Below are 13,933 nucleotides of genomic sequence, written 5' to 3' on the forward strand. Positions count from 1 at the left end.
GAGCCGAGTCCCCGGTGGCGCCGCTCGGACCTCCGTCCCCTCCGGCGCGCGGCGTGCGGGCTGGGCGGGCAGCCGGGACCCCGGAGTCCTGTCCGGTCCCTGCGCGCGGCCGCGTCTCCCCCGATCGTGCAGTGACCACGGGGAGGGTCGTCAGGGGACAGTCCTGACTCGGCGTCCGGGTTTCGTGCGCGAGAGGTGCTGTGGTCCGGGGGCTCCAATCCCTCCTTTCTCCCGGGAGGCACCCGTTTTCTCCTGAGTGTTCCCGATGTTTGGGCAGCAGAGCCCAAACACGACCCTGTCCCTCAGTCTGTCCTTTCCTTGGACTGGCAAATGCTTGTTTCGAAATCCCGCCCCGCCTCCCCAGACGCCAACTTCCCCTCTTCAGTTCACAGCATCAGTACCGTTTGTTCTCCGCGGTGCAATTCAAACAGATGCAGTATTTTAATTGTTTATCGTTTTCACACAGTCAATGGATAGCTCATTTTAAACTTACATTACATTTTTTGTCCGGGTATTTTACATGAGAGGCAAGCAGAGAATAACCACCTGGAACTACGTTTTTATGAAATCCTTTGCCTCTCCTCCCAGGATCTTTTCCTGGGCGCAGACATCCAATGGGAAGTCCTTTTGGGGGAGGTTCCTCTTTTGAAAGTTTCCTGGGTGATCTATCCTGCCAACACTGCCCATGCCTAGGTTTGTCACCTTGATAAAATTTATTCACTTTTAGTTTCCAGCTTTCAAGTAAATGTAAAATGTATTTAATCGATAGATTGAGAAAGACAGTATTAAGTATTTCCAAAGAAGAAAGAGAAAGGTGAATTTCAGAAAAAAAATCTAATATCACATCGCATGTGTTAAAATTTCTTGTTTCTCATTTTTCTTACCCTGAGAAGGTGTAGTAATAGTCTGAGGTCTGTTCTTTTTGTGTGTCTGTGTGTTTGTGTGTGTGTGTGTGTGTGTGTGTGTGAGGGGGAAGGGGAGCAATTTCCAATATAATTCCAGCAATTATAGTATTCGGTGATTGATTATAAGAATTTCTTGCCATGGAAATAATTATTTACTATCATTTTTCTGAAAGTAATAAATACTTGTGGGTTTTCTTGTTGAACTAGAAAAAGGCCTTACAATTTTCTTCCATCTTTTCTACATAAACATTGGGTTTGTGTGATTTTCCTAGATTCTTTATATACTGGGTTTGTGTCATTAAAAATATCAATATAGTCCAAAGCTATGTGACTGGGAGCAGAAGGCTATGATTAGTGACCCAAGCTAGGCTCCCCACCCCCTTCCTCATTGAGCCTGCAATGGGAAATACCTTCAAGACCCTGGCTGGTTCTTCCTGAGGAGCCTCTGCAGGTGTCCTACCTGCTTATACCCACCACTAAGGAGCCTTTATATGAAGAGAAGCTACAGAGCCTGGAAAGCTGGGGATGCATGTGCACAAAGGGCTAGGGAGGTTACCCCTTCCAAGGTAACTGTGGTACCTGGTGCCCGTGTCTAGACATAGTTTGGAGCTTTGCATTCCCATGCAGGTGCACTCAGTGTAATTTGTTTGTATTGAGAAAGTCTGTGAAAGTCAGGAGTTCTGTATCTGGGTTCACGTTCATGAATTTGGGAGTTCATTTAGGTAACAACCTAAAACTGAATCCAGCTGAGGGTTTCTTCACTTGTGAGAATGGAAGGCTTAGGGAGAGAGGGGTTCCATTATGCCCCAGGGAGGGGAGGACGTGCAGGGCTCCCAGGGTTCATTCCTGTGGCTGCTCAAGGTGTCCCTTTCTCCCCGCCCCAACCTGCCACTTTCCCAGGGATCTACCAACACCAGGGCTTTGGTCTCCACTGGGAGAGTCTAGAGTGTGTTTAACTCTCTGAATGTGGCCTTCCTAATGTCCTATGAGAAGCAGGCTGCTCACCTGTGCTGAATCCAATATTTATGTTTCTTTTCTCTGGATTCCTTTATGGATTGAGTATTACAGCCCTTTGATTCTTGTTTCCCTTAATACTTATTTATTTATTTATTTATTTATTTACTTACTTACTTACTTAAGAGAGGGAGGGAGGGAGAGGGGGGAGGTGCAGAGGGAGAGAGAGAATCCCAAGCAGGCCCTACGCCCAGCGCGGACCCTGACACAGGGCTCCAGCTCACAACCCTGAGATCATGACCTGAGCCAAAATCAAGAGTCGGATGCTTAACCAACTGAGCCACCCAGGCGCCCTAGTACTTTGTAGTTTTATTCCCTGTGGGAGAGATAACATTTTTTGCTTCTTGGGCTTGAAAATGTAAGTTGATTGAGAGAGATGATGGCAGTAAGGCAAGAAAACTATGGAACTAAAAAGAATTTTTGTTCCTTTTAGGCGAAAGAACTTCAAGATTTGAAATGAATGTGCTTAAGTTTTCAGGTACATGTTTTCATTTTTACATTAGTGCTTGTATGTGCATGTCTCCAGAGGACTCTGACATTTAAAAGGGTAAAGAAAGTGAATTCTTTTTTTTTTTTAAGATTTTATTTATTTGACAGAGAGAGAGAGACAGCGAGAGAGGGAACACAAGCAGGGGGTCTGTGAGCGGGAGAAGCAGGCTTCCCACTGAGCAGGGCACCCGATGCGGGGCTCAATCCCAGGACCCTGGGATCATGACCCGAGCCGAAAGCAGATGCCTAACGGCTGAGCCACCCACGCACCCCAAGAAAGTGAATTCCTATTTTAATTGACGTGAGGAAAGCTACTCGTAGCTTATTAAGTTTTTGAAAATCCAGTACATTTAAGGAATTAAGCTCAAACCCCTGTTGCATTAGAAGATGCTACTGATTTCTGAAAATACCCCCAGGCTGAACTAGGGGAAGGACAAATTATGATGCCACATGTCCTTCTAGTTAGGAAAAGATTTGAAAATATACACTTTCTATGGTTTTCATTTTTGTAACTGTTAGTGTTTAAAGGAATTAATTCTGGGACACCTGGCTGGCTCGATCGGTGGAGCCTGTGGCTCTTGATTTCAAGGTTGTGGGTCCGAGCCCCCACACTGGGTGTAGAAATTACTTAGAAATAAAATCTTAAAAAAAAAAAAAAAAGGGAATTAAATCCGAGAATGGTTTCCTATGTACAAAAGTTAAAATTAAATAGATTGCTAAATAGTAAAATGTGGTATATACAAACTTCTGTTTATTTGAAGTAAATCAAATCCGTGAGATAAAGTGTAACTTAAGAAAACTCACTGCTCAGACATCCCGCTCACTTCCAGTGCTAAAACTCCAGCCATCTTCAAATACACAGTGTTGATCATTTCGTGAGCTTCGTGCCAAGAGTTCGTGTTTCTTTATATAGAAACCAAGCCATTTCAAATGCATATTTTTCTTACCCACGTGTGTCCTTGTAATGAGCAACCAGACTCCACATCTTTTGATGTTTGCTGACAGCTTACTCCTCACCCCTCCCTCTTTCCCTTATCTCCGCACTTGGACAAACAGACAAGAAAGTCTGGAGACTCCCTTATATGGCACTGGCTTCAGATTCCAAGCACACAAGCCCCTGTGTGCAAAATTCTTGCCCTGGCCCCACCCCCGACAAAGATTCTTTGCTTGACCAAACTTGAGTCAGGCTCCTGAACCTTCTTGTTAAGTCTGTCGGGGTAGCTCCTTGTTAAATCCAGTTTTAGCAAGAACCCTGCTAAGTCAGTTGAACCAGAATCATCCCCATCCCCATCCCCTCCATATCTGATTACCCTTGATATATGATCAAGTTCCTCCCCCCATCATCCCCCAGATGAATGGGATCACCCTAGCCTATCTTCAGTAAGAATCCTGTTAGGTCATTTTAGCCAGAACCCGCATACCCCTGATTTTTCTCTTAGTAATTTTCCATCCACTGACCTCCACCCTGTTCTCTGGCCATAAACTCCCACTTGCCCATGCTGTATTCAGAGTTGAGCCCCAACTCGTTTCTCACCCATTGTGAAATCCCATTGCCATTGTCTCTATACCTGGCACAGTGGTTCTGAATAAAATCTGTCGGGGTATGTCATTGCATATTTTTTCTTTAACCCCCAGGCATGGTAAAAACCCATGCTGGGCTCCTTTCCTTGCTTTCTGAAGCCATTTTAGAGCTATTTGAGAGGCTGACTTCTCCTCCTCTGGATCTCACTTAGGAGAGTCCTAAGCCTTTTCCTACCCTCTTGGTGTGTGTGTGGGGGGGGGGCAGGGCATCAGTCTTAACACAGGAGACTGTGTTAAGGTGACATTAACAGTTGGCTGTGAACAGCATTTCCAGATGAAGCCACCGCGCATGGGTCTGTCTTACTCTGACTTGCTCACCTGCTCTACCTGACGGTGGCATGCACTGTCGGCTGCTGAGTCCTCGGGAGCTCATGTTGTGTGCTGTGCTGCCCTGTTTTGGTGACCCTACCAAGCCTAAGTTCTAGAATCAACTGGCCAGAAGTGGTAGTTCTAGGATTCCTAGGCCTTTCAGAGCAGAAGTATGGGATTGGGGCCCTCCTTACAGTGGTCCTGGGTTGATGTGTTTGCAGGGATTTATCTGTGTGTTAGAATGAAGCTAAGATAAAGGCTGGGACTATACAAGAGGAGGGCATATCAAGGGGTCACCCCTGAAACAGCTGTCATTTAAAAAGAGAGGAGAAAGACAATCATTAGAATGCAGGCTGAGTCCCGACCCCAAATACCAAAGGACTCATCAGGATCCTTAAATACCTCTGCGGCTGCTGCCCTGCCTCCACGGCAGCAGTGATTCTGACCTTCAGGATTATGGAGGCCAACACACAAGGCCTCCCTGTGGCACAGCAAAGGTATTTGTTTAAGCTGACGTAAGTCAGGGATCTTCAAATCGTATAAAGCAACCTGTTGTCACAGGGGAGTCTCCGGTTCCTGACGGCATGGATTTGGGGCTCTCTGGAGGAAAAAATATATAAATATCAAGGTAGAGAGGACACTTCCTTCCCTGAAGTTCATCCACTGACCAAAAAAAAAAAAAAAAAAAGAAAGAAAGAAAAAAAAATAGGGAAGGACAGGAGGGAAAGAAGAAAAGAGAAAAACACTGAAAGAAAGGTTCACAACTTCACCCAACTGGCAATCCAAAATATACTAAAGGAATCTACACAACAAAAAAAGATTACAGGGCACTGTTTAAACCCTTTAAAAAACAGGGGTGCCTGCATGGCTCAGTTGGGTAAGTCTCTACCTTTGGCTCAGGTCATGATCCCGAGGTCCTGAGATTGAGCCCTGCTTCTCCCTCTCCCTCTGCCTACCGCTCCCCTTGATTGTTCTCTCTCTCAAATGAATAAATAAAATCTTTAAAAATAAAATAAAATAAACCCTTTAAAAGACAAAGGGTTTGGGGGCCTCTACAACAGAGATTCCGAATTTTGCCATCAGCTTCAATGCACTAATTCAGAAACCTTCATGCAAATAATACTAGGGTTCAAATTATAATTATACTGGGATTCCAGAAAATTTCAGCAAGTTACCCCTGATAATGTAGGGAGTTACTGAATATAAAATAGGGGACAAATAGGTATGTCTCACCTTAATGCTCTCCTCAGTTCCTTGCTGGATGCCATCATTCTGCAAGAAGTCACTTTTCTGCATTCAGTATGATGTTAGCTGTGCATTTGTCATATATGGCTTTTATTGTATTGAGGTACATTCTTTCTATACCTAATTTGTTTCATTTCATTATTAAAGGATGTTGAATTTTATCAAATGCCTCTTCTGCATCTGTTGAAATGATCATATGACTTTTATCTTTAATTTTGTTAATTTGGTGTAACACATTTACTGATTTGCATATGTTGAACCACCCTTGCATCCCAGGGATAAAGCTAACTTGATCATGTTGTCTAAGCCTTGTAATGGTGATGTTGAATTTGATGTCCTAGTATTTTGTAAAAGATTTTTGCATCTATGTTCCCAAAGGGATATTGGCTTGTAATTTTCTTTTCTTGGAGTGTCCTTGTCTGACTTTGTTATCATTGTAACGCTGGCCTTGTAAAATGATTTTGCAAGTGTTTCTTTCTCTCTGTTGCAAGAGTTTGAAAGCATTGGTATGAATTTTTTTTTTTAAGTGTTTGGTAGAATTCACCAGTGAATCCATCTGGTCCTGGGCTTTTCTTTGTTGGGAGTTTTTTGATTACTGATACAATTTCCTTACTCATTACTGAGCTTTTGATTTCCTATTTCATGATTCAGTCTTGGTAGGTTATATGTTTATAAGAATTTATCCAATACTTGTAGGTTATCAAATTTGTTGACATGTACTTATTCATAGTAATCTCTTATGATCCTTTGTATTTCTGTGCTATCAGTTATAATTTCTCCTTTTTAATTTGATTTTATTAATTTAATCTTTTCTCTCTCTTTTTAAAGCTTTTATTTATTTGCCAGAGAGAGAGCTAGAGGGGGAGTGAGAGGGAGAGAGAGTGAGAGTACAAGCAGGGGGAGCAGCAGGCAGAGGGAGAAGCAGATTCCCTGCTGAGTAAGGAGCCCGATGTGGAACTCGATCCCAGGACCCTGGGATCATGACCTGAGCCAAAGGCAGATGTTCAACTGACTGAGCCACCCAGGCGTCTCTAATCTTTTCTCTTTTTTCTTAGTCTAGTTAAAGGTTTGCCAGTTTTGTTTATCTTTTCAAACAACCAACTCTTAGTTTCTTTGACCAGATAGTTTATGCTTTCATATGTTTTCATGTTACTAATTAGTATCCTTTCATTTCAGCTTAATAAAATTCCTATAGTATTTCTTTCCTTTTTTTTTTTTAAGATTTTATTTATTTGAGAGAGTGCACAAGGGGGCGTAGGGGTAGAGGGAGAGGGAGAAGCAGACTCCCCACTGAGCAGGGAGCACAACATGGGGATCCATCCCAGTATCCTGGGATCATGACCTGAGCCGAAGGCAGATGCTTAACTGACTGAGCCACCCAGGCACCCCCTATAGCATTTCTTGTAAGGCAGATCTAGTGGTGATGAAATTCCCTTAGTTTTGTTTATCAAGGTAAGTTTTTCTCTTTCCTTCCTTTCTGAAGGATAGCTTTGCCAAGTAAAGCATTCTTGGTTGGCAGTTTCCTTTTTTTTTTAGCACCTAGCATAAATCATTTCACTGTCTCATGTCCTCAAGGTTTCTGTCGAGAAATCGGCTAATAGTCTAATTGGGATTTCTTTGTATGTGATGTTTTGCTTTCCTCTTGCTACTTTCAAAATTCTCTGTCTTTGATTTTTGATAAATTGATTTTAATGCATCTTTGTGAGGTCTTTAGGTTCAACCTATTTAGGGATCTTTGAGTTTCGTGTATGTGGGTGTCCACATCTCTCCCAAGATTTGGGAAGTTTCCAGCCATTATTTGTTTATTATTATTTTTAAAGATTTTATTTATTTGTCAGAGAGAGAGGGTGAGAGCAAGAGAGCGAGAGAAAGAGCACAAGCAGGGAGAATGGCAGGCAGAGAGAGAAGCAGGCTCTCCACTGAGCAAGGAGCCCGATATGGGACTTGATACCAGGACCCTGGGATCACAACTTGGACAGAAGGCAGATGCTTAACTGACTGAGCCACCCAGGCATCCCTGTTTATTTTTTTTAAGATTTATTAATTTAGGGCGCCTGGATGGCTCAGTTGGTTAAGCGACTGCCTTCGGCTCAGGTCATGATCCTGGAGTCCCTGGATCGAGTCCCGCATCGGGCTCCCCGCTCGGCAGGGAGCCTGCTTCTCCCTCTGACCCTCCCCCCTCTCATGTGCTCTCTGTCTCTCTCATTCTCTCTGTCTCAAATAAATAAATAAAAATCTTTAAAAAAAATAATAAGATTTATTAATTTATTTTTGAGAGAGAGAGCATGAGTGGGAGGGGCAGAGGGAGAGGAAGAGAGAATCTCAGGCAGACTCCATGCTGAGCATGGAGCATGATGGGGACTCAATCCCACAACCCCAAGACCGGAGTCGAAACCAAGAGTCAGACGCTTAACCCACTGCACCACCCAGGCACCCCCAGCCATTATTTCTTTAAATAAGCTTTCTTTCTCTCTTTTTTTGGAATTTTTATAATGTGCATATTATTTATTTTACTGGTGTCCTCTAAAATTCATAAGCTTTCTTCATTCCTTTTCATTCATTTTTCTTTTTACCTCCTTCATCTGTATAATTTCATCTGTAAAATTTCAAATGACTGGACTTCAAGTTCACGGATTCTTTCATTGTGAGGAATTTCACAATTCCTCCCTCCCTGTCCCTTGTAACATTGCGGTCATTCATTTTGTTTATCTATAAGCTGTAATTACTGAAAACATTGCTATTATGACTTTGAACAAAATGTTGTCAGATTAAATAAAAATAGCAAAAACGAATCATTGTATTTTACCTTCATTGATTCCTTCTCTGACACGCTCCCTTTCTTTATTATTACCTCCTTCCTGATGAGTTTCTTTTAACATTTCTTGGGAAGCAGGTTTTACTGGTGACAAATTCTCTCAAGTTTTGTTTGTCTCAGAAAGTCTTTTTTTTCTCTCTTACTTTTTTTTTTTTTTTTAAGATTTATTTATTTGAGAGAGCGAGAATGAGAGAGAGAGAGGGAGTACATGACGGGGGGAGGGTTAGAGGGAGAAGCAGACTCCTCGCCGAGCAGGGAGCCCGATGCGGGACTCGATCCAGGGACTCCAGGATCATGACCTGAGCCGAAGGCAGTTGCTTAACCAACTGGGCCACCCAGGTGCCCCTCTCTCTTACTTTTGAAGGATTATTTTGTTTGATACAAAATTGTAGTTGGGTTTTTTTTCTTTCAACACTTTATTTAACAAAACTTTCTTCCTGCTTGTGTGGTTTCTGAAAAGAAGTCTGACTTAATTCTTTTCTTTCTTTCTATATAACTAAGTTTTCTCCCTCTAGTTTCTTCAAGATTTTCTCTCTTTTTTCCTCAACTTTGAATATGACATTTCTAGGTGTGCATTTTTAGGCTTTTATCTTCTTTGGTGATCTCTGAGCTTCCTGGATCTATAGTTTGGTGTCTAACATTAATTTGGGAATATCTCAGTCATTATTGTTTCACTTACATCTCCTGTTCCTTTCTTCATGTTGTCCAATTATGTTATGTTACACTTTATGTAATTGTCCCAAATTTCTTAGATTTGTTTTGCCTTTTTTGTTTATTCTCTTTGCATTTTAGTTTTGGAAGTTTCTATTGACCTTTCCTCAAGCTCACTGAATCTTTCATCACATATTTTCACTGTATTGATGAGGCCCCCAAAGGAATTCTTCATTTTTCTTCTATTGTTTTGTTTTTTCATTTTTTGCATATTTCTTTTCATTCTTAGTTTCCATCTCTGAGTAAAGTACCTACCTCTCTGTTTTTGCACATTATCCACTATTTCCATTAAAGTGCTTAGCATATTAATCATGGTTGCTTTACATCTCTTGTCTAATAATTGCATCATATTTGCTACATCTGAATCAAGTGCTTTTACTTGTATTATTTCTTTAAACTGTGTATTTTAATATTTTTGTTGTTGATGTTGAATGCCAGTCATGATGTACTGTGAAAAAAGAACTGAGGTAAATAGGTCCTTAGCTTGAGGGTTCATGTTTATCTGATTAGGGTTTAGGGTATGTTTACTATCTGCAACTGTCAAAGGCTAAAATATCCTCAGGCATCCTTGCTTTTGTCATCCATGTCATTTTGGGGAGTACTATAGAGACTTCTCAAAATAAATATGAAATGTATATATTTCTTTCAGTTTATTCCACTGTTATTAAATGGGGGTCATCCTGATGTAATGGAATGTTGTGGATGGAGAGGAAGTGTTCTATAGTCTTGATTTGGTCTCAGTATTTTAATGAGCATGTGTCTCTGAGCTGTGACCTTTGATATAATAAAAAAAAGTCTGGTTTTTAAAAAAAAAATTTTTTTTTAAAGATTTTATTTATTTATTTGACAGAGAGAGACACAGTGAGAGAGGGAACATAAGCAGGGGGAGTGGGGGAGGGAGAAGCAGGCTTCCCGCCGAGCAGGGAGCCCGATGTGGGACTCCATCCCAGGATCCTGGGATCATGACCTGAGCCGAAGGCAGAGACTGAGCCACCCAGGCGCCCTAAAAAAATTTTTTTAAGTAGGCTCCATACCCAACGTGGGGCTTGAACTTACGGCCCCAAGATCAAGAGTCACGTGCTCCACCAACTGAGCCAGCCAGGCACTCCCCACAAATGTCTGTTTTTTGTCCATAGTTCCTAGTAAAGACCACCTAAGTCCTTGGACTTTTTTTTTTTTTAAGATTTTATTTATTTATTTGACAGAGACAGAGCACAAGCAGGGGGAGCAGCAGGCAGAGGGAGAGGGAGAAGCAGGCTCCCCATTGAGCAGAGAGCCTGATGTGGGGCTCGATCCTAGGATCCTGGGATCATGACCTGAGCCAAAGGCAGATGCTTAACTGACTGAGCCACCCAGGCGCCCCTCCTTGGACTTTTTGAATGAGAAAGGTGATAGAAGCATCTTATATTCAAAGAGGTGACTTTTTGTAAGCCCCTAGATAGCTTCAGGATTGGGGTTGGTCACCAGGAAGACCAAGATTTGATTAGAGGCTTAGAACTTTCACCCCAGCCCCCAACCTCTGGGGAGTGTGGGAAGGAGCTAGAGATTGAGTTATTCACCAACCACCAATGATTTCATCAGTCATGCCTGTCTATGTAAGGAAACTCCATCAAAATTCCTAAACCTCAGGACTCAGAGAGATTCTAAGTTGGTGAAGACCTCAGTGTGGCAGGAGGGTGTTGTATCTGGTGAAGGCATGGAGGTTCCCTATCTCCCCCACCTACTTTGTCTTATACGCCCCTTCCATTTGGCTGTTTCTGACTTATACCTTTTATAATAAATCAATAATAGTAAGTAAAGTGCTTTTATTAGTTCTAATAGTGTTTTTACTGAATTAACAAACACGGGAGTGTTTCTAGGGAACCTCCAAGGCCTGGGCTTCCCATTTGCAGCTGGCATCTGACATGGGGATGCCATTTTGTGGGATTGTGCCCTTAAACTGTAGAGTCTGGTGTTACCTCTGGTTAATGTTAGAATTGAACTGTAGGCCACCCAGTTGGTGTTGGAGAGTTGGAGAAATGGTTTTGGAAAACACAACACATTGACTGTGAGCAGTGAAAAATGACCTGTGAATCTCACAAGTGTATCTAAGTTCCCCCACACCCTCAACTTAGGTCAGGCAGAAAGGCTGGAGGGGCTCAAGTTGGCTATTTCCCTTCCTGCCCCCATGCAATTCTTGAGAAACAATCTTTTGAGGACAGGTCTTGTTAAGAAGAACAAAATACTGTAGGGATATTTCAGATTGGCTATTATTCTATTATTCTATGTCTCCAATTTTGGAGACAGCAGTTTGTACTGTGACCTCAATTCTTTGATAGATTTAAGAAGAATCATTGATTTAAATTTGCTTGCTTTTTCTGGTAAGGATAAAAATGTCACCTTCTAACTCCTTCCATGCCAGGGAAGAAACCAGAAGTCTCTGACTCCATTTTTAAATATTTGACTGTTGATATGTCAAGAAAATCCAATATTATTCCTGAGTAGAGAAAACCCAGTTCTTTTCTTCTATATATCTCCTTTATATTCACCCAGAACACTTTACTTCTGACAGTTCTGGTCACCAAATGTGTGAGGGTTTTTCCCCCACAATTGTGACACCAGCAGGGTGTCCTATAATTTAACTCAGTCCTAACATTATCTACCTGTAGATAGTGTAGATCCTACAGGTTAAGGGCTCAGTCCCACAAGATCCCTCCTACCCCACTTCAGACGCCAATCCCATGTAGTAGGTGCCAACAAGGTTACTCACAACTTCCGTTTGACTTGCTACAAATCAGAGGTTCTCACAATCCCTTCCTTAGGTTCAATTAATTTGTTAGAACAGGTTTCAGAACTCAGGGAAACACTTACTTACAGTTAGCAGTTTATTGAAGGATATGATAAGGAATACAGATGAACAGCAAGATGAAAACATATGTAGAGAGAGTTCTTGGAGGGCTCCTATGGAGTTGGGGTATGCCACCCTCCTGGTACATGGATGTGTTCCCCAACCTGCAAAGTCTCCAAACAGCATACTATTGGGATTTTACGGAGGCTTAGTAATGTAGAATGATCATTTTTTAAAAAGATTGACTTTATTTTAGAAAGAGAGAAGCGAGGGAGGGGCAGAGGGAGAGAGAATCCTCAAGCAGACTCCCTGCTGAGCATGGAGCCCAATCGGGGCTTGATCCCAGGACCTTGAGATTATGACCTGAGCTGAAATCAAGAGTCAGATGTTTAGCCGAATGAGCCACCCAGGCACCCCTCCCTAGACATGATCAATTATTAACCCCATTTCTAGCTCCTCCCCCTCTCAGGAAAATGGGCGGATGAGCTAAAAATTCCAAGTTTCTAAGCATGGCTTGGACTTTCTGATGACCAGCCCCCATCCAGGAGCCCACCCAGAGTCACCTCATTAGAACAAAAGATGCTTCTAGTGCTTTTATCACCTAGGAATTTACATGGTTTCAGGAGACCTGTGTCAGGGACGGAGTCAAAGACCAAATATTAGAACAAGACTGGCTCCTAGTGCTCTTATCTCTAGGAATTTACAAGTGCCAGGAATTTGGGACAGAGAGCAATATGTGTATATATTTTCTATTATCTGACAGCTGACTACTTTAAAGTCTTATCTCTCCCTCTTCCCTTTGTGCTCCACATCTGTGCAAGGTGATAAGAAAGCCTGGGTGCTCAGCTTTGACCCTGGCAAGAGAGTCAATCACAGAAGTCCCTACCCATGTGCACAAACTCTCACCCTAGCCACCCTCCAACCAACCTCAATAAAAATACACATCAGTCTCCCATCCTTGCTTTGTCAAGGCATTCCCACCTGCTTGAGAGGCCTGCCTTGTCCTCCCCAGAAACGTCCATTGTGAAAGTAATCAACCCTTTCGTATATTCCTAGTAGGTGTGTTTTAGTCTCCACTTCTCAACCAAACCTTGGGGGGAGGGATGGTGGGGAACCACCTATCTCTACGGGTTACAGAAAAGGTAACATGGTATATATATTGCAATATACTTATTTGTTCTATTGATAAATGCTCCAGATCTTTTCATATCAATACCTTTGGGGTTTTTTTGTTTGTTTGTTTTTTTAAGATTTTTTATTTATTTATTTGAGAGAGAGAGAGTGAGAGAGAGAAAGAGCACAAGAGGGGGGAGTGGGAGAGGGAGAAGCAGACTCCCTGCTGAGCAGGTAGCCCGATGCGGGACTTGATCCCAGGACTCCAGGATCATGACCTGAGCCGAAGGCAGTCGCTTAACCAACTGAGCCACCCAGGCGCCCCACCTTTGGTTTTTTTAAGTACATATGATGATGAGTTTATGTAACTCATTCTTTCTAAAGACAGTTGGCTTGTTTACCAGTTTTTTTCTGCCAAAGCTGAGAATGAAAACTCACATTGCCACATTACAGAAGAAACAAACATACGAATTCAATTCTTTTTCAACCTTAATTACTTCTTAAAATTGTTTATCATTAAATATATTGAGGAAAGAATGTAGAAAATGTTTTGCAGTAGGATTTGCTAATAATATAAACATCCTTGAAGTCATCATCAAGATTCCTAACGGTGGGAAGTAGGCAGGGTCTCCTCATGTTCTGCTCCCTGGCTCACCTCTGTCCTGCCCCATAGATGACCACTGTCCTGATACTTTGTTTATCCTCGATACCTTTACCATCTATCATTTTTCACTAAGCAGAGTTCTTTCAGCTTTCCTCCTTCAGCCTTTGAACAGGTAAGTATCAATGGAATTACACTGAAAGGTTTTCCAGTGGTTTTTTGCCTCCGTCTGTTTCTCACATGCGAGCACCTGAGGCTTCTGGGCTGGTCTAGGACTGTGGGCTTCAAACCTCCCACCAAGCCGAGTGGCCCAAGGCTTCGCG

At 42.3% G+C, this 13,933-nt stretch overlaps 1 protein-coding gene across 1 annotated transcript in view; it reads left to right on the top strand.

The window, feature by feature from the left end:
* The first annotated feature begins 2,351 nt into the window (after positions 1–2,351).
* Positions 2,352–13,933, top strand: part of LOC102747149 (uncharacterized) — a 28,449-nt gene continuing 16,867 nt past the window's right edge. Inside the window, 1 exon segment of the mRNA XM_081813190.1 lies at positions 2,352–2,397. Coding sequence (XP_081669316.1) covers positions 2,380–2,397 — 18 coding nt within the window. The 5' untranslated portion in view covers positions 2,352–2,379.

Source organism: Leptonychotes weddellii, chromosome 1 (genome assembly GCF_054177405.1).
Source record: "Leptonychotes weddellii isolate Sample4059 chromosome 1, ASM5417740v2, whole genome shotgun sequence".
Lineage (NCBI taxonomy): Eukaryota > Metazoa > Chordata > Mammalia > Carnivora > Phocidae > Leptonychotes > Leptonychotes weddellii.